The 21,394-nt window shown below is 33.7% G+C and overlaps 1 protein-coding gene across 1 annotated transcript in view; it reads left to right on the plus strand.

The window, feature by feature from the left end:
* Positions 1-21,394, plus strand: part of Smc4 (structural maintenance of chromosomes 4) — a 33,512-nt gene that overhangs the window by 8,058 nt on the left and 4,060 nt on the right. Inside the window, exons 6-18 of the mRNA XM_046440472.2 lie at positions 2,867-3,031; positions 5,029-5,156; positions 5,958-6,098; positions 6,800-6,950; positions 8,479-8,643; positions 10,074-10,307; positions 12,125-12,310; positions 12,657-12,818; positions 13,901-14,126; positions 14,221-14,300; positions 15,373-15,525; positions 16,408-16,534; positions 20,527-20,716. Of these exons, the coding sequence (XP_046296428.1) occupies positions 2,867-3,031; positions 5,029-5,156; positions 5,958-6,098; positions 6,800-6,950; positions 8,479-8,643; positions 10,074-10,307; positions 12,125-12,310; positions 12,657-12,818; positions 13,901-14,126; positions 14,221-14,300; positions 15,373-15,525; positions 16,408-16,534; positions 20,527-20,716 (2,108 nt within the window). The remainder of the gene's footprint in view (positions 1-2,866; positions 3,032-5,028; positions 5,157-5,957; positions 6,099-6,799; positions 6,951-8,478; positions 8,644-10,073; positions 10,308-12,124; positions 12,311-12,656; positions 12,819-13,900; positions 14,127-14,220; positions 14,301-15,372; positions 15,526-16,407; positions 16,535-20,526; positions 20,717-21,394) is intronic.

A 21,394-nucleotide genomic window follows, 5' to 3' on the forward strand; every position in this document is an offset into this window, starting at 1 on the left:
AGGCTCTTCTCCCTAATCATTTCCTCTTATTATATTTACTCTTTTTTGTGTGTGTGTATAGTGGTTCTGGAATTAAACCCAGGGCCTCATACTTGGTAGGCAAGCAAGCACGCTACCTGAGCTATTTGCCCTTGCCCAGACTAAATAACTTAAAGTGGGTTTGTTTTATGTTTGGGGTGGTGGTGGTATGTTTTTTGTTTTGCGTTGTCCTTGTATGTCATTGTGCCACTGCTATTCAATTTGGAATCTTGATATGAAAGTAACTTTTAATTCAGGTTAATTACTTCTGAAATTCATTGAGCTTATTGCATTAAATGAAAACTTTTTATAATTTCACACAGGAGAGGTAAAGTTTTCTTAAAAAAATAATAAGTGGTCCTCCAGACACAGATTTTGCAGTAGATATCACAAATGGGAAAAAGGATTAAAAAGTAAAAGGTAGCAAGGTAGAGAACATCAAGGAACACAGCCACAAGAAAAATTCTAAGTTGTTATGGGAAACCACAGAAGTCCTAATAAAAAAGACAAGTAAAGTCCTGATTGCTCATATCCTATTGGTTTGGTAGTGCTAAGCTAGTAATAGGATAACTATTTTTTTTAATGCTATATAATATAATCTAAAACAAAATGTTACATGAGACATGCGGTGGAATTGTTTTGATTCAGAAAGTGAATTTGTCTTTTTTTTTAAGTGGACAAATTTATCAGATGGGAGGAAATCAACTATATATCCTTCATCTTATTTGGGGAGGAAGGAACAGGTAATCAAAACAAGCAGTTTACCTAAAAGTTTTACCTAAAACTAGCCTGTTTCTTGATAGCTGTATTTCTTCAAGAAATAATTTGGCCAGGAAACATGTAAAGCTAGTAGGAATATTTTTATATATAAAATGTTAAAATGGACTCCAGCTTTGGAATATTTGAAAGATCTAAACTTAAATGATACATTATGGGGGCTGGGATTTTGGTTCAGTGGTAGAATACTTGCCTAGTACATGTGACACACTGGGTTCAATCCTTAATGCCACATAAAAATAAATAAAGAACCATCTACAACTAAAAAAAAATTTTTTTTTAAATGGTACATTATGGCCAATTGACACAAATTTCCCTTGGCATAATTTTTCTTTGTCTTAAAAATTGGCTTTCAGAAATTTAATTTGAATTAAGAAGTTAATTAGAAATCAGGTGTCGGTATTGTTTGTCAGTTGGATTTTAAGCACTTAGCCAAAAAGATTTAAAACTATGATCTCTAGATCAGTGGTCTGGGAGTAGTTCTTTACTATCCACCTCCCCTAGGACAACTGGAGATATTTGGTTTGTTAGAGCTAGTAGAAGGCAAACATTACTGACATCTAGTAAGTAGAGAGCAGAGGTGCTATTAAACATTTTTATAATGTCCAGCAGAAATCACCATGTCAAAGAATCTCCAGTGCAAAGTGTCAGTAGTGCCAATTGATAAACCCTACCTAAATAAAAACTTTGAATAACACCTGGTGGTGACCAAAATTCATCCTAAAACTTTGAGCATTCTTTCATGGTTAAGTCTCGCTTAAAACTTTACTGTTCTGTAAACATTTGGGAAGAATCATAATTAAAAGTAGAAAAAAATGGTGCTGGTACACAAAAGTAGCTACATGTTGCATTTTATATACTGATTCACACATGATATACTGAATGCTCTGAAGAATAAATAATAGGCCTTTTGGGCAACAGTTTCACTTTATACTTGATTATATAATGCTAATGGGTTATCAAAGTCAAAAAGTGATGAGATTTTAAAATGAGTTGTTTCACCTTTTTTAAAATCTTATGCTAAAACTTTTGTTTAAATATGCACTGTCATTAACAAATTTTATAACCGATTTTTAAGTTTGAGTCATACAATGATAAATGGGAATTGCAAAGATATTAAAATGTGATTTTTACTTTTTCCCCCAATTGCCTCCTTGTACCTTTTCTTCTATTACATAATAGTAGAAAGTACAAGCTGGTAAGAGACTTCTATGAAATAGAGTAACAGCATTTTACCTGAACATGTTCAGACAAAAGTTTTCTCAACCGTCAAACTAAATAGCAGTCAGCTTTGATCGTTACTGATTGTAAACTTTTGTTTTTCTCCTTGTAATTAAACTTCATAAACAACGAATGTGTTGCTAATCTAAGATTTTAATTACAGTTCAAAGTTAGATTAGTGATTGTAAACAAAGTTGTCCCTTTGTATATACCAATGTCATAAGTATTCTGTAGTTGAGATGCTCTGTTGAATTTTTTATTGCAATGAAAAATAGATAATTTTACCAGTTTAAAAAAAAATAGGTAATTCCTATTTAAGTTTTTTGTTTTTAGAAAATAGAACATTTAGTTTTAGGCATCCTATTTTTCACCCTTGTTGAAGAATTCCTAACATCAAGTTTATGGAGAAACTATATATAAAGAGAAACTATAATAACCACCTTGGGGCAGGGTTCCTTGTACTATGAAGTGTCTTTTTGAAAATTATTTGTTTTAGAACAGAAGCACCATTTTATTAATAGCTGGTAATGTTGCCTCTATCATCAAATTGCTGATTATATGCTTCATTAAATTTCAAATTTAAATATTGTTTCATTTATATTTAATGGACATTCTAAATCAGGAAATATCTTTTGGCTTTGTATGTATATATAGTATACACTATAATATTTTAAGAATTTATGTGAGTATGAATACACATTTCTTATCCCTGATGTAAATTCTCTAAGCCACTTGATGAGCCTCATTTAGTTCTTCATTACTATTAATTGTTAATTGAGTACCCCAAAATCTCACTGAAGACTGATTTAGCTAAACATATACAATGATTTGAAATATGACTTTTTTAAAGGGTGAAGTTGAACAAATTGCTATGATGAAACCAAAAGGACAGACTGAACATGACGAGGGTATGCTTGAATATTTAGAAGATATAATTGGTTGTGGACGGCTAAATGAACCTATTAAAGTCTTGTGTCGGAGAGTTGAAATATTAAATGAACATAGAGGAGAGAAGGTAAATCTTCACTGAGTCAAATAGTCTTATTATAATTCATAATTAAAGAAATGTTTATTTTAGATTGGAATTTCTTTTTTTATATATTAGTTACACATGACAGTATGGTGATCTTGACATATCATACATTTAAATCAGATGGGATATAATTTCTCATTTTTCTGAGTGTACAGGTTGCAGAATCATATTGGTCATACAGTCACATATATACACACAGTAATAATAATGTCTGTTTCATTCTACTATCCTTCCTATCCCCCCAACCCCTCCCCTTCCCTCCCATCAGTTCTCTCTACCTAATCTAAGGTTATGCTATTCTTTTTTTCTCACACATTCATACATGTGTTTTGTATAACGATGAGGGTCTCCTTCCACCATCCATGCAATTCCTCTTCTCCCTCCTTTTCTTTCCCACCCCTCTTCCCTATATAGAGGTAATCTTCTTCCCCTGCTCTTCCTCCCTACCCCATTTTGAGTCACCCCCCTTATATCAGAGAATACATTTGGCATTTGTTTTGGGGGGATTGGCTAACTTAGCGGAATCTGCTCTAATGCCATCCATTTCCCTGCAAATGCCATGATCTTATTATTTTTTAGTGCTGAGTAATATTCCATTGTGTATATATGCCACTTTTTTTATATCCATTCATCCGTTGAAGGGCATCTAGGTTGGCTCCACAGTCTAGCTATTGTGAATTGTGCTGCTATAAACATTGATGTGGCTGTGTCCATTTTTAGGTCCTTTGGGTATAGTCAGAAGAGGAATACCTGGGTCAAATGGTGGTTCCATTTCCAGCCTTCCAAGGAATCTCCATACTGCTTTCCAAATTGGCTGTACCAATTTGCAGTCCCACCAGCAGTGGGTACCTTTTTCCCCCGCATCCTCGCCAGTGCTTATTGTTTGTCTTCATCATGGCTGCCACTCTTACTGGAGTGAGATAGTATCTTAGAGTAGTTTTGATTTGTATTTCTCTGATTGCTAGAGATGATGAACTTTTTTTTGTATATTTGTTGATTGATTGTATATCCTCTTCTGAGAAGTGTCTGTTCAGGTCCTTGGCCCATTTGTTGATTGGGTTATTTGGGTTTTTTTGTGTGTAGTTTTTTTTTTTTAATTTTTTTTTATTGGTTGTTCAAAACATTATAAAGCTCTTGACATATCATATTTCATACATTAGATTCAAGTTGGTTATGAACTCCCAATTTTACCCCAAATACAGATTGCAGAATCACATCGGTTACACATCCACATTTTTACATAATGCCCTATTAGTAACTGTTGTATTCTGCTACCTTTCCTATCCTCTACCATCCCCCCTCCCTCCCTTGTGTGTAGTTTTTTGAGTTCTTTGTATCCTAGAGATTAGAGCTCTATCTGATGTGTGAGGTGTAAAAATTTGTTCCCAGGATGTAGGCTCCCTGTTCACCTCACATATTATTTCTCTTGCTGAGAAAGAACTTTTTAGTTTGAATCCATTCCATTTGTTAATTCTTGGTTTTAATTCTTGTGCTATAGGCGTCTTATTGAGGAATTTGGGGCCTAGTCCCACGGGATGGAGATTAGGGCCTACTTTTTCTTCTATTAGACGCAGAGCCTCTGGTTTAATCCCTAGATACTTGATCCATTTTGAGTTAACTTTTGTGCATGGTGAGAGATAGGGATTCAATTTCATTTTGTTGCATATGGATTTCCAGTTTTCCCAGCACCATTTGTTGAAGATGCTATCCTTTCTCCAGTGCATGGTTTTGGCACCTTTGTCTAATATAAGGTAGTTGTAATTTTGTGGGTTAGTCTCTTTCCTCTATTCTGTACCATTGGTCTACTAGCCTGTTTTGGTGCCAGTACCATACTGGTTTTGTTTGGAATTTCTTTTTTATACTAACATGTAAGATGAACATGCTACTTGTTGATTGTTTTTATCTAATGTTGGCATATTTTAAATTCAAATTATACATACGAAATGTGTATTGAGTCTTTAAATTTGTAATTTCTGTAGTTAAACAGAGTTAAGATGGTGGAAAAGGAAAAGGATGCCTTAGAAGGAGAGAAAAACATAGCCATTGAATTTCTTACCTTGGAAAATGAAATATTTAGAAAAAAGAATCATGTTTGTCAATATTATATGTAAGTATCTTGATTTCATCAATTTTTACGTAAGTTCTAACCATTAGCCTCAAACCCATTTTTTCGTGTAATAGAAAAATTTGAAGACTAAAGTGAAAAAAGTTGTAAAAATTGTTGTAAGTAATAAATTAAAATATAAGGTCATAGATAGTGACATTTTAGTAACCTGAGGATTCATAAGTATTAATTATTGTTGTGTCTTCTTTTTTCCTCTACAGTAATGCCACATAATAAAAGTAACTGTGTTCTTCTGCATTTTGTGCACTGGTGCCTCCTTTGTATTATTATTCTTGTGTTTTGGGGCCTTATTACAAAGTTATAAGGGTTACTTGAACATAAGCACTGTAATACTGTTTAACAGTTGAATCTGATAACCAAGATAGCTAAGTGACTAATCAGGGAGGTGGTAGTGCATACAGTGAGTACACTGCACAAAAGGGGAAGATTCACAGAACAGCATGTAATTTAAAACTAGCAAGTTGTTTATCTCTGTAATTTGCCATTTACCACTTTCAGGTGATAGTTGTCTGCAAGTAACTGAAATCATGGAACGCTAAATAAGGGGTAAAGGCATATTTGTTTAAATTTATGTAATAGCAGATCTAATTTTATTTATTCACAATGAACTTATTTTGTTTCGGAATTCTAGCCTTGACCTTGGGGTTTTTTTCCTCCTCAGTAGCCCGAGATAATTGTAAATTGCAGTTAAGAATACTTCCGAAATAGCTTATTTTAATTAAATTGTTGTACAGTTTTAGAAGTGGCATTTTTGGATCTCCAATTTTTTTCCTTTCTCACTAGTTACGATCTGCGGAAACGAATTGCCGAAATGGAAACTCAGAAAGAAAAAATTCATGAAGATACCAAAGAAATTAATGAGAAGAGCAATATACTATTGAATGAAATGAAAGCTAAGAATAAAGCAGTAAAAGATACAGAGAAGTAATAATCTTTTGAAAAGTTCTAAAAGTATTGCGATTGAGTTAATCTTATTATGTGTCTACATGTAAACTTACTGTTGACACATTATAATGTATTTGCTAATATATAAATAAGATGGTCCCTTTTTCAAAAAAAAAAAAAAAAAAGAGAAACTATAGTTGGATGCAGGGATATGTTTACATATCTCCACCTCATTGTTGTTACAGGTTGAGGGCCCAACTCTTTAAGTCTTAAAATAGTGGGGGTGCTACCCCCTAGTGGCAGAACACAATAACAAAACCAAAATTGAGCATTAGAGCTGACAGGTTATTCTATTAAGTCCACAAATCTAAATCAGAGGTAGAATTTGAATTATCTTAATGTCATCATGACCCTACTCTGCCAATAATCGATTATCACCAGTGTTTCTTACCAATGCAAGTTTCATTTTTGTTTAACTTTTATGGTTTTTATATAAATAGACATAATAGTTACTGGAAAACAGTATTTCCTTTCCAGCTTAGAAAAACAAAGAAATCCTAATAAACAAGAATTCTAAGGTCTAATTTCAACTGAGAGGGAAGATCAGCTTGAAGAAGAGAGAATTTTAGGATTCTAATAAAAATTTGGACATATTTATAGAGGAAGTATCCCAGGAAGGCAACATAACATAGCCTTAAAGTAAATTAATATCCAAAATAATGACTGATTTGCTTTGCTAGGAAACTGAATAAAATTACAAAATTTATTGAGGAGAATAAAGAAAAATTTACACAACTAGATTTGGAAGATGTTCAAGCTAGGGAAAAACTAAAACATGCCACCAGTAAAGCCAAAAAACTGGAGAAACAACTTCAAAAAGATAAAGAAAAGGTAGGTATTAGAAAAAACCATGAAAATTTTATGTCTGAATATTATATCTGGTTTTTTACTTTTCACAAATTATTACCCCTTGTTTCCTAAGAGAACAAATTAAAAATACAGATGTTCAGTGTTTTATCTCTGAAATGTTTTGCCCCTGCCAAGGGAAATCTTGCATACAGTGACTTGGAGCTTGCATTATAGTAAATGCTGTTGGGAGAACATCTCCCAAATCAACAGTTCTATTTTGGTGCTAATGATAATTTTTTTCTAAAACAGTGGTTTAAAAAGAAATTTTTTATTCTGGTGTTAAGGACCTTTAAAATTTTGACCTCGCCCCGTGCCTCCTTCCTACCACCACCAAAATCAAGCTTACAGGATCAGGGAAACATCCTTGATGAGAAAGCTCATAATTTACCAGGGATCAATCAACTATTTTTAGATCAAACACAAAGAAAATGAACTTTGGACCAGAATATGTAAAAGCCTAACTACTCTGGCCAGAGACAGATTCTAATCAACTGATATTTAAGATTTTTCAAGCTATGTTCATAACTTTATCAGATATTAATAGTTCTGACACCTAAACTCCAACCCTCTGAAAAAGCTTTCTTTCATTTAGTGACAGAGTAATTACAGTGGAGGCTCTGCTTTACCTCATAATCATTTATCAAATGTATTTTATTAATAAAGTACTTGATGCTCAATATAGCTAAAACAGGTTATGTAACTATTTGAGGGCATCATTTGTGGGAATATTGAATTTCTGTAGTACTCGACAAGATAAACAAATATAACGGAGTTAGGAGTAACCCCAAAATTGGATAGAATAAACAAAGTGTATTATAGAAGCACTAGCTTTTTTAGGCATAAAATGTGGACATGTGACTATTACCAGAGGACGTTAATAAGATAAAATATTAGTTCAGCATGGTGACTCTGGAAGGGTAAAGTTACAAAAGATCTTAGGACTGAAGTGAGGGAATAGAGTAGAAATACTTCTATTTTACAATGAAGGATAGTTTAGAAAACTCCATGTGATCAGGGCATTTTTATGGCTAAAGAATAATTTATAGCCTAAAATCAAAGATAGGAAACAGACTTAAAGCCCTGCCAGAAAAATTTTTCTTTCATAAATGAATAGGGAATTTATAGAATTGGTTTTACCATTAGACTAAGAGTACTGAAATTACAATGAATAAATGGTAAAATACCTGGCAAAGCCAGTTAGTTCAAATCTAATTACAAAAAAGTAGAAAAGTCCTAGAGATCCCAGGAAGTATTTTCCTTAGTTTTGGGTTTTATTGGGGGGCGGAGGGGGGTAGGAGTTGTTTTTTGCTTGGTTGGCTTTTTTGTTTTTTGGTTTTTTTGTGCATGTATATGTATGCTTGTGTGTAAACCAACGGCCTCTGCATGCTAAGCCAATGCTCTACCACCAAACCTTGCCCTTCGCCTGAAAACTGCTTTTTGAATTAGTCAATATTAGTAGTATTAGACAGCCTAAAGGAATATGTTCTATAACTTTGTTTTCTAATTTCAGGTTGAAGAACTTAAAAATGTACCTACCAAGAGTAAAAATATCATAACTGAGACAACAACTAGAAGTAATTCCCTTGAGAAGGAAAAAGAGAAAGAAGAAAAAAAATTAAAGGAAGTTATGGATAGCCTTAAACAGGAAACACAAGGACTTCAGAAAGAAAAAGAAGTGAGATTTGTCTCAGTGTTTATTTTGGTGGTGGGTGAGGGGGCAATAAACTTGAAGATTGTTTCTTTAGTAATACTACAAGCTAAATTATAAAATCTCATATTCCTAAAACTACTCAGTCGGTACTCTTTCCCCTTTTATTTTCTGCTTTCACATTTTAAAATTAAAGAATTGAGATTTGTAATGATTTAAAAAAATGTACTGTCCAATACTTTGGCATATAGCCACTCTTAAGCCTATTGAATCATAACGTTTTTTCTTATCTCTTTGATAACTAGAGTGTTGGCCACCTATAAAATTTGTGTCCTTACAAAACACAGAATAACTTTTTTTTTTTTAATAGCACTGGGGTTTGAACCCAGGTGTGCCCTACCCTACTCTTTTTTATTTTATATTGAGACAGGGTTTTGCTAAAGGCTGCCCTTGAACTTGGGATCCTTCTACCTGATCCTCCTGCATCAGCCTCTCAAGTATCTGGGATTATGGGCATGTACCACCACTTTTATGGCTCTTGAATAATAGTTAAATACTGTAGCACTTTTATTCTTGGTTCAAATCCTAGCTCAGTCACTTACTGTCTCAACTTTGTACACTTTGTTAGTTCTCTAGATCATCTTCCTCAAAATAAGAAAGAAAACGTCTACTTAGGATAAATTAAAAATGAGTAAATTTATATTAAGTGCTTAGAATGTAAGGAATTATTAAATGTTACCTCTTAAGTTATTTTATAATTTCATTAAGAAAATAAGAGCATGTGGTGTCACATTGATGTGTGTTATCTACTCAACAGAAGGGTGAAATTAGCTTTGATTTTATTCAAGACAGTCTTTTGAAAATGCTAAGCATGTAAAATGCACACTTTATTAAATAATGATAATTGAATTTTATAAGTAGAATACTTGTGTCATTAAGTGGCAAATGTAGTTAAGTTTTATAATGGAATATTTAATGAATGGTAGATTTATATGTTTGCTTATTTAATGTATGTTGAGTACTTCTGTGTACCTTGCATCCAATGTCAGAGCCAGGATTTGAATATCTTTATTCTTCAGCATAATATAAAATGTAAATTCACTTGAGAATTTTCCAAGTAGTTCTTACACTTGGTAATCTGGAAAGATTGTGAAATCTAAACTTAAGACCAATGTTTTTCTCTTTGAATTATTCTTTTTTGTTTTAATCTTAAAATGAGTATACTAAGATCTACCTCATGATGCTCTTATGTGATCACTTGGGAAGACTTTATGTACAGAACACTGGCAACTAGGAATGAATTATTTGTCTTTTCCATTCATAAGAATTGTTTATTTCTATATACTATGCTTGTTAAAATCACCTTTCTTAAATTGACTTCAAAATTTATGGTTTTCATTTCAGTTTAGGTTTGAAAATAAATACATTTCAGAATTAATGGAATCATATTTTAACAGAGTCGAGAGAACGAACTTATGGGTTTCAACAAATCAGTAAATGAAGCACGTTCAAAGATGGATGTAGCCCAGTCAGAACTCGATATCTATCTCAGTTGTCATAATACTGCAGTGTCTCAATTAAGTAAAGCAAAAGAAGCTCTAATTGCAGCTTCTGAGACTCTCAAAGAAAGGAAAGCTGCAATTGGAGATATACAGGCAAAACTTCCTCAAACGGAACAAGAATTAAAGGAGGTAATAAATCTTTGCTTTTGTATTTTGCCTAAAAATTATGTGTCAACTAGTTTTGTAGATTTGTATAGTTATTTTTCATCTCAGCAGCTAAGTGATTATAGATATCTTTTCATTTAGTCTAATCTCAAAAGAATGGGGTCAGCATTTCATTATCCCATATTCGAAAGAAGAAACTGGGGCTGGGGTGGGGGAGGAGGGCTGGAAAAAGGAAGATACTGAGGAATGAGATTAAGGAAATTATGTGCATGTACAAATATGGCATAAAGAATCCCATTATTATGTGTAATGCACCAATAAAATTTTTTTTTTAAAGAAAGAAAACTAGGGCTGGGGTGTAGATCAGTCAAAGAGACCTTGGCTAATATGTGCAAGGGCCCTTGGATTGATCCCCAACATCACAAAATAAAAAGAACCTTATCCTCAGAAGCATCAAATAGCAAGTAATCAGCACCAAACAAAAGAACATTTGTGTTTCTCTAAATCTCAAGCGTAGACAACTTATGTTCAGGGTAAATGAAAAACAATGAATGTATAAACTTTTTGGTACCAGGGAGCTTAACCACTGAGCCATGTCCCCAGACCTTTTTATGTTTTATTTTGAGACAAAATCTTAAGTTGCTGAGGCTGGCTTTGAACTTGCTGTCCTCCTTTCTGAGCCTCCTAAGCTGCTGGGATTACAGGCATGTGCCACCACTCCTGGTTGCAGACTATCTTAATGTATTTTTTTCTGTTTTTGAATCTATGGATGTAGTTTGTTCTCTTTCTGGAACTCCAGAATATTATGTATTAATGAAGATACCTCACTTAGCTCATCAGTATGCCACAGGCCCCAATCCTTGAGTGAATAAGATGACTAACAAATTTCATAAACTTTATAATCTCCAAAGCCTCAGTAGGCAAGATGACAATAGAAAATGCTATTTGGGTGAGGTGTTATGTGTCTGTATTTCCAGCTACTTGGGAGATTTAGTCATGAAAAGAGTTGAAGCCATCCTGGGCAGCATAGCAAAACTGTATCTTAAAAAAGAAGAAGAAGAAAATGGCTCTTTTTCATTTTAGTATATTTGTAGTAATCTGATCATGAGGGGCTTTTGTGACCATGTAGAATTTTAATATAAATTAAATTATATCCAACGTTTATTCTATTTTCCCTGGTGATTCACTTTATTTTTTGAAAAATTATATCTATAACTTGAGCATTTACCAGTTAGTAGAAATAATTTAAAGGTAAGAAGTGGGGGAGAATACCAGGTAGAAAAGATAACTAAATTGGAGATTGAGAAATTGAAAATTTCATTTGTCTGTAGTTCTCTTACTGGCAGCTTATCTTTTTCCCCTTTATACCTTTTTTGTTTTCTTTCGTTTTGTTCTTTTATGTAACCAGAAAACAAAGCACATCATAATTGTAGTAGCCCAGTCACACATACCTAGGATCCTGTTCTGAGATCTGCTTTTGATTAGCGAAAAACTTAAGTAGGACATACTTAAACATGACATTACGGTGGGTGCCAAACTGGGATTTTCAGATTTTCATAGCTGTAGCTCTGCTTCATCGGGGTGGACTGTTCCTGGAACCATATTGTACCTATTTTCCCTTTTATTAACCCAAATAATTTATATCTTTTTATAGAGACCCATCCATATTTTTCATAGCCAGACCATTGAATGTTATATGAAAGCTTAGTTTGGGCTCATGTGTGTATTTTTGGTCTTTTCTTTAATTGTTATTGAAGCATTACAATTAAATCTATGTATAATTGGACATATTTAGGATCTAATGTTTCAGAGTTTGATTTTTTTTAACTTTTCACTTATAGAAAGAAAAAGAACTTCAAAAACTTACACAAGAAGAAATAAACTTCAAAAGTTTGGTTCATGATCTTTTTCAAAAAGTTGAAGAAGCAAAGAGTTCCTTAGCAATGAATCGAAGTAGGGGGAAAGTCCTTGATGCAATAATTCAAGAAAAAAGATCTGGAAGGATTCCAGGAATATATGGACGATTGGTAAAGTAGATTTGTTTGGGAAAGGTTATATTTTCTAGACAAAACATTGAAAATTATATTCTTATTTTGACTTAACTATATAGAGGGTCATTGTATGTAAAAATAACATTTTTGCTGGAGTGACAACTCATTTTTTAAATATTTTGCTATTATAGTTTTTTATTTAATAGTTTTAGGTAATTATAATTTTATATATACCAAGAAAAAAACTAATAGTGATAAGCAAACGTAACATATCCTATTTTTTAAAATAAGAATTTGATATATTCTGGGTTTAATAACACACTTAAGGTTTTGGTTATGGTAATTGTGTGCTAATTTTTTTATCCCTCCTCTTAATTATTAGGGGGACTTAGGAGCCATTGATGAAAAGTATGATGTTGCTATTTCATCCTGTTGTCAAGCATTAGATTACATTGTTGTTGATTCTATTGATACAGCCCAAGAATGTGTAAACTTCCTTAAAAGACAAAATATTGGAGTTGCAACTTTTATAGGTTTAGATAAGGTAGGTATTCATATTAAGCTACTTATAATTTAATTTTTTTCATGCCAACTGTTTTTTTTTTTTTTTTTTCTCTTTCTAGTTTTTCTTTTACCACTATTTAATAAACACCGATAAGTTTTGAGGATGATTTTTACATGGTTGTGGGGAAAAAATCTTGGAATGCTTCTACTAAAGCAATACACATTTCAGTGTTGGAGGGACTGGCAGTTTGTTTTTCTGACTTTCATCAATAACTACTTTTCCTCAACAAAACTATAATATTAACTCACACAGTAAAATTCACTACATTTAAATATGCAGTTGAGTGGGTTTTAGTATATTTTATATTTGCAGGGTTGTTTATCCATGAACGTCTAATTCCGGAAAATTTTCTCTGCCCCCTAGGCATTAGCAGTCATACCCAATATCCCTCTCTCTCTCTCTCTCTCTCTCTCTCTCTCTCTCTCTTTTTTCTCTTTCTCTCTCTCTCTCTCTCTCTCTCTCTCTCTCTCACACACACACACACACACACACACACACACACACAACAACCAGTGTTTTTGTCTCTGTAGATTTATCTATTCTGGACATTTTATATAAATGGAATGATATGTGGTCTTTTGTGCATAGCTACGTTAGACACCTATTTTGTAGTATGTGCCTATCCTTCATTCCTTTTTGTTGCTGAGTGATAATCCATTGTGTGGATAAATTTGTTTCTCCATTTGATGGTAGATGGACACTAGGATTGTTTCCAGTTTTTGGTTCTGGGTTTACCTGGTTATGAAAAAATCTTGCATTGGCAATAATGCTGCTGTGAAGATTCATATACAAGATTTTGTGTGAATGTGTTTTCAGTTCTCTTATAGTAATTCCACTCATAGGTATTTACCTGTCATTGTAATTCTATGTTTAACTTTTTAAGGAGCTGTCCATCTGTTTTCCACAGCGGGTATACTATTTCCTACCAGTCTATGAGTTCAAATTTTTTCACATTCTTTACCAATCTTTATGATTACAGTTTATCTTAATAGATGTGAAGTGGTGTGTCATTGTGCCTCACCACCCACCCTACCACCCCTTTTTTTTTTTTTACCATTCAGATGACAGTATGGGCAAAAAAAATGAACAAAATTCAAACTCCTGAAAATACTCCTCGATTGTTTGATTTAGTTAAAGTAAAAGATGAGGAAATCCGCCAAGCTTTTTACTTCGCTTTACGAGATACCTTGGTAGCTGACAACTTGGATCAAGCCACAAGATTAGCATATCAAAAAGATAAAAGATGGAGAGTGGTAACTTTAAAGGGGCAAATCATAGAACAGTCAGGTAAGAGTGTTTTGTGTTTTTTTTCCCCCTGCCATTGAATTTTATGGTTGATGGGTAAGACATCTAAGAATGGCCTCTCTCCCATGTTCTCCAGGTACAATGACTGGTGGTGGAAGCAAAGTAAGGAAAGGAAGAATGGGTTCATCATTGGTCATGGAAATCTCTGAAGAGGAGGTCAGGATATGTAAAATTGTAGTCAGGCTTTGTTTTATGGTTTTTTTTTTTAAACAGGTTTACTGAGATAAAACCTACACACTATAAAATTGGGCCGTTTTTAAAAACTGTATTCAAATTTTAAGTTAACAGATTGAATTTTCTGTTGACAATTATATATGGCATTGGGAGTTTTTAATGTAAAGTTCTAAGAACAAAACATGTTAATTAGAAAGTTTATGTACCTCAGTGGTAGATCATCCCCAGTACCAAAAAAAAAAAAAAAGCTTTAAGTAAAAATACAAGCTAAATATATACATCTTTTCAATTATTATATTTAAATCATACAGGTATTTCGTAGTTCACTTAAATGTTCACTTACTAATTGATATTTAATGTTCAGTCACAGAATTATTGCTGCATTGTGTAATATCCAGTATTTTCTGTTTCTGAATAACTCTTTAAGATGTATGATTATTGTTCACACATTTTTTTTCAGGACAACTGTAGGTATAGCTCAGTGTAGAGCACTTGCCTGTAATGCTCATGCCCTGGCTTTAATCCCTAGCACTAAAAAAAGGGGGAATGAATTTTTTTCCTGTACTTATTATTCCACAAAAGGTAGATGAGAATATAAAAATATCCAGTTCCATTATCACCCTCAGGACAGTATATAAACTTCTTTCTTGAAAACATATTTTTCCCCTAACTTTACCCAATGTTACTGGCCTCTTCATGTCTGTAATAAAATTTAAAAGGTTGATGATTGGTTCTTTTTGGTTTCTTTAAAAAAAAAAAAAAATATTCTTGGCTGGGAAGGGGATAGATAGTTCAATGGTAAGTTCATATGCTGGTTACCTTTTTCCAAAATGTTGGGTTTCTCTCCCAGCCCCCCACCCTCCATATTCTGAACTAGTGGCAAGTTTACAGCACGATTTATTGGCCATCTGCGAAGCTTACAGTGTTGGCATTGTTTGATGTTCTAGTCATTAAAATCAGAAATTGGGGCTTTCTTTGTTCATAAGTTGACTTTGCTATCAATTTGAAATGACCTGTAGAGAAAGCTGAACTTTATTCATACTTTTCTTTTTAGGTAAATAAAATGGAGTTGCAATTGCAAAGGGATTCTAGAAAAGCTGTGGAAATCCAAGAACAGAAAGTACAACTTGAAGAAGCAGTAGTTAGATTAAGGCATAATGAACGAGAAATGAGGAATACCTTAGAAAAGTTTACTGCAAGCATCCAGGTATTGTATATGAGGGAGAGCAAAACTGTTGGAGTTCTGCAGCACTTTGGCAGAACCAGTTTTAAATATAAGGGATAATTTTGTTTCCCTGAATACTAGTGGGTATTTCCCTGAGTATTAGCACCCACCAAAGCCATTCCTGTTTTCCATTTGTATGCAATAGAAAAAAGAATTCCCTTAGCCAACATATTACCATTTATTTCATTCTCTTGAAAGTGGAATGTTTTATCAATTTTTAAAAAGCAGTGCATTTTAAAAATGCACTGCCTAAAAAAAGAAAAAGAGCCAAAGGATCTTCAAAATGTTTAGTGTGCATGTAATGTTTGCATGTGGTATTTTAATTTCATACTAACTTTACTTCCCTTAATACATTTTTCTTTTCAAGCCAGTATAAATTTCCTTTGTTTTTAGTTGCTCAAGAGCATCTAATTTATCATATTTTGATAAGTTTTTCTGCACACTCATGCAATTATTTTAAATTCCTAAAATTAAAAGTATATTATGCAATATATGTACAATGTTTAAGGCATTTGTTGTATAATCCCAAATTGCCCTCAAAATGGGTTCTTATTCATGCACTACAGGTAGCATATACAAATAATTATTTTTCCAAGTCTTTGAAAACTAGTCTTAAGTATATTTTAAGTTTGCTACCTTCTGTATAAAAAGTGGCATTTTAACTTTTCTTTATAATGTGCTTACACATGTTCTTTTGTTGGCAATTTTTACTTTCTGTATTGTTCATGTTTTCTGCCCTTTTCCTGTTAGTGTTTGTCTTTTCTTAAAGATTTCAATAGCATTTATTAAAAATTCAAAGTGTTGAAAACAGTGTTATTGTTACTGAGCTAAAATGTTGACCTTAAATATTAAACATTTTTATAGCGTTTATCGGAGCAAGAAGAGTATTTAAGTGTCCAAGTTAAGGAACTTCAAGCTAATGTACTTGCTACAGCCCCTGACAAAAAAAAGCAGAAATTGCTAGAAGAAAATGTCAATGCTTTCAAAACAGGTTTGTTTAAAGAGGCCGATTGTTTGAAATATTTTTAAGTTTGCATTGTAGGATAAATTGCAGTCAAATAATTATGTATAAGGCACTATACTGCCTGTTTTATGGTTTTTACTAGTTAATTCTCACAAGGCTATAAAGTCTTCATAGCCTTGTTTGACAGCACTGAGTGTTTTATATATAATATGCCTAAGGTCCTACAGCATATGGTGGTATACGTGATACGATCTGATTCCAGAGCCCATGTTTTAAATTTTATATTCATGTACCTTGGTCCTAATCTTCACAAGAAAGCTTCAAGATAATAAATTTATAGATTTGGAGGAATCAAATCACTCAAAGAAAAGCAAACAGGAAATAAATTATATGCACACAAAGCAAAACAATATTTATTTGAGAGAGAAAGAAAGGGTCTCGCTTGCCAAGTTACTTTGGGTCTCCCTGAATTGCTGAGGCTGGCCTTGAACTTGCAGTCCATTGCCTTGGCCTCCCAAGCCGCTGACTACAACCTTTCTTCTTGTGCTATATGCATATGTAAACATCCTGCCAAAATAGAATCTTTAAGCAAGAAAGTAAATTCATAGGCAGAATTGGCTCTGTAGCCTTTATTAGAGTCCCCTGTTTGTGTACTTGAGTACAACCCTGCTTCTGTTTCCATGTTGGCTCTAAACAAAGGAAATGGTAGTTTATGCCACAGACCTCTTCTAGGCTTATAGCATCTTGGGTACTGGCTCCAGAAAAACACAGTGGGCCTTCATTATTGCCTTAATAGGCATCACTGTTACATTTTGGTTCATGAGCCAAGGAACACAAATATTGACTGTCCCAAGAAACTGATAAGGAAGCCAAACATAATGATATCCACCTCCAGTGCTTCATTGGAGGATTACTTGAACTCAGGAGTTTAAGACCAACCTAGGCACCATAGCAAAACCCCATCTCAAACAAAAAACTTGGGAATTAGAGCAATTATCTATATGCTCCAAGTAATAAGGGAGTTTTGTCTAGAAAGATTCTAAGCAGACATGTCTAGTGTGCACATCAGATATTCACCTATACCCATACTTTTTGTGTTTATTAGTTTTTTTCTTTTGTTTTGCTTTGTTTTTTAATTTGTTGGGTTGTTTGTTTTTGTGGTGATAGGTATTAAAGCCAGAGCCCCACAACACTATGCAAGTGCTCTACTACTAAACTGCAAATCCCCAGCCCTATGTGCATTTGTAATATTCAAGCATTTGCTTATTTGGTATCTGCTGCTGGCAACCTTTCATTTAGGTGCTACAGACTTAGTGGTATATAAAATATCCCTCTTTCTAACGAGCTCACAGTTAAAATGGTACAGAGTTTGAGCAGAAGACCCAAAGGAAGTGTAAGTATAACCTTGTAGATAATTTGGGAGAAAAGCCTTCTAAGAATGTAGAGGAGTAAAATGCAAAAGCCCTGAGGAGTATAGTACAGTGTTCAAGGATGGAGAACTCTATATCTACAAGGGCTTTATAGGCCATGATAAAGATTCTAAGTGAGATAGAAAGCCATTACGACAAGTGGCATTATCTGACAGTTTGGTGTTTTTGGTGGGTTTTTTCCTTATTGAATTTATTTTCTCTTTAATTCATTTTTGCTGACACTGACTTGACAGACTCCTCGCCCCATATATAACTATTTCTGTGGCTGTTTTTATCATGTCGTTGATAACAGCCCTTTCTTAGGAAAGCTGAAGGAATCTGTTATTTAACTTTATTAGGTACTCTATATATCTCCTCTCATAGAAATGCTAGGTATTATCAGTAGACTCTAATCTGATATGGAAGACCCATTTCAACAAGCTTAACATTAAGATTCAATAGGTAATTTGGTAGAAATTTAAGTTGGAAAAAAAATTGTCTCTGGGTGAGGCGACAAGGTGAAAGCAGAGAAATTGGTGTGTTATTGTAGCAATTCAGGCAGTAGGTGGTGACTCATAACTAGTTTCTAAGTCTTGATCATGTCAATGTTTTGAAATAATAAATGGCTAGATAAACCTTTAATTTTACAAGCATCTTATTTTTTAGATAAGTTGTTAAATGCAGAATAGCATCTTCAAAATTACAGGCTAGAGTTTTCTACTTCTAATGGACATACTGCTATAAATATTTAAAAACAAATACATGGTGGGTACTTGGAAACGAGATTCCTTCTAAAAAATCTCATGGAGGCTGATTAGGGGTGGAAACTTTCTAGGCTGCATATTTGACCCATCCCTCAGTCAATGTCATGGTGGTAATGGCCCCCAAAGCAGCTTATGCTCTACCCACAAGTGAGCTGAGCACAGAGGCATCCTAATAGTAGTGTAATCACAAAGGTCGTCGCTGTAACATAATTCCATCAACACAAATGCAGTTACTCAGATCTGTAAAAAGCAAATACCAGTGTAAGCAATATATAAGATGTTTATAATATCCTTAGGAAGAAAAAAACAGGAGTTTTTTTTTTTTTTTTTTTAAGAGCCAAATAGTGATCTCAGAAATATAAAAACTATGGATGTTGGAATTAACTTAGGAGATGGGCTAAAAGATAGTTTTAAGCATATCTGGTAATGTAATATATAACGGTAAAGAAATGAGAGCTATGGATCCTAGCTAGTGGTAGAATCATTGTCTAGTTTGCTCAAGGGCCTAGATTTGACTCCCAGCACCATTGAAAAAAAGAAATGAAAAAGTTAAGAAGTTTTGAAATTCTACCACCTACCGAACAGGATAAACAAAAGAAAGAAATAGTTAAGACTCTCCTTTTCTCTCAGCAAATCTTTTTTTCTATACCTATAGGAGCTTTGTGAGGATCTCTGTCCAACCAGCTTAGCTAAGTGTTTCTGATTGCCTTCCTAAACACGAATATTCTTGGTAGCTTCAATTTCCCACCTTTTTGCCACTTTTAACGTTTCCTGTATTGGATAGTGATTAAGATTCAAGTGTGGAGAACAGAATCCACACTAACTACCTGGCAGTGTTCATAAAGTTTATTGACTGACCACCAGAATCTCTTTAACTCCCTTACAAAAAAATCCCGACTTCTCTGTGACTGCTTGCCAACAGAAACATGTCCAGTTCACAATTTATGCCTTCCAAGTTACACAACTAGCTTTGATTGGATGGACCTAAATAGTGTCTAAACCCTAGGTACACAAGAATCTGGGAAATGTTTACCCTTCTTAACCATAAGAGCAAGTACCACTTCATCTTATATCCTTCCATTTTATTATAACATATGAAGAACAAGTTAGGTTAGCAAAGGAAAATAACCACAATATTTTCACCAGACAAGTTTATACATTAGTCTAAAAGCTAAAAAATGTGAAACCAGTAGTCAATGAAGTACCCTAAGAAAAAGTTGAAGAGATCTTTGAAAACAGCAACCTGAGTGTAAAGCCATTAAGAAATTAATGGGGGCTGAGGTTGTGGCTCAGTGGTAGAGCGCTCGCCTAGCGTGCAAGGCCCTGGGTTCAATCCTTGGCACCACATGAAAACAAATAAATAAAAAAAGGTATTGTGTCCAATTACAACTAAAAGATAATTTTATTTTATTTTTTTAAGAAAGAAATGGGATGGGCACAGTGGCACATACCTGTAATCCCACCAGCTCAGAAGGCTGAGGCAGAAGGTTCACAAATTCAAACCCAGCCTCAGCAAATGTAAGGCACTAAGCAACTCAGTGAGACCCTGTATCTAAATAAAATACAAAATAGGACTATGGATGTGGCTTAGTGGCTGAGTGCCCCTGAGTTCAATCCCTCTTACCCCCACCCTCCAAAAAAGAAATCAATGTTTGTGTTCCCAGCTTAAGCAGAGAATTTAAGCTTGTGCATTTGTTATGACATGGTGTTCTGGCTTTTTAAATACTTTTTCCTAAATGTCTTAAAATTTGTTATCACGCATCAGGGTTAGGTCATTAAAGAAACTTAACAAATGTGCTCTTTAGCACAGAAATATGAATTAAACTCTTTTATTTTTTAATTTTAGAATATGATGATGTGGCTGAGAAAGCTGGCAAAGTTGAAGCTGAGGTTAAACGGCTACACAGTCTCATTGTAGAAATTAATAACCATAAACTCCAGGCCCAACAAGATAAACTTGACAAAATAAATAAGCAATTAGATGAATGTGCTTCTACTATTACTAAAGCCCAAGTTGCAATCAAGACTGCTGACAGGTAGAGTATGCATACTGCCCCATCTCTTTTTCTCTACCTCCACATTGGAAAGGGGATTATATTTAAATATGACATTCCACTAAGTATTTCTTGTGTTGTTACTTACTAAATCTGACTTGTTCTTACCTAGCAGGACTTCAGTAAGTGAAAATTTACAATGAACATTGATCATATAGCCAATTTAAAAATAATAATAGTAAACAGGTATGCTTTGAGGGGCTGGAGTTGTGTAACTCCAATAGTTGTGAAGGGCATTAGACATTGTTTATCTACTTCAGGCAATTAGATGTAACTTAAATAGATTTAGCCTTAAGAAAATAGGAGGTAAGAATGGGGTCTTTTTGCAACATTGTCTTGGTAACAATATGTGTGTGTTGCTGGGAATGGAACCCAGGGCCTCCCACCTGCTATGCATGTATTCTCTTGCTGAGGAACTCCAACCCCAGTCCCTAAATTTTTAATTGGAAGATTCCATCATCCTAACTAACAAAAAATGGATCTTTATCCATTCATGGATTTTAGTTTGAAGTATTGAAATACTTAAAATACTATATACATAAAATGTTGAGATTATAACAGCTATTTCATTTTATCAGAATAATCTGGTTAATCCACTGTCTTTTCTTCAAAGATAACAGGAAAACCACTTGTTTATTGTTAGGAGCAAATGAATGCTTA

The sequence above is a fragment of the Marmota monax genome, unplaced genomic scaffold (genome assembly GCF_021218885.2).
Source record: "Marmota monax isolate L192 unplaced genomic scaffold, Marmota_monax_Labrador192_F-V1.1 WCK01_AAM20220418_F8-fsc00256, whole genome shotgun sequence".
NCBI lineage: Eukaryota > Metazoa > Chordata > Mammalia > Rodentia > Sciuridae > Marmota > Marmota monax.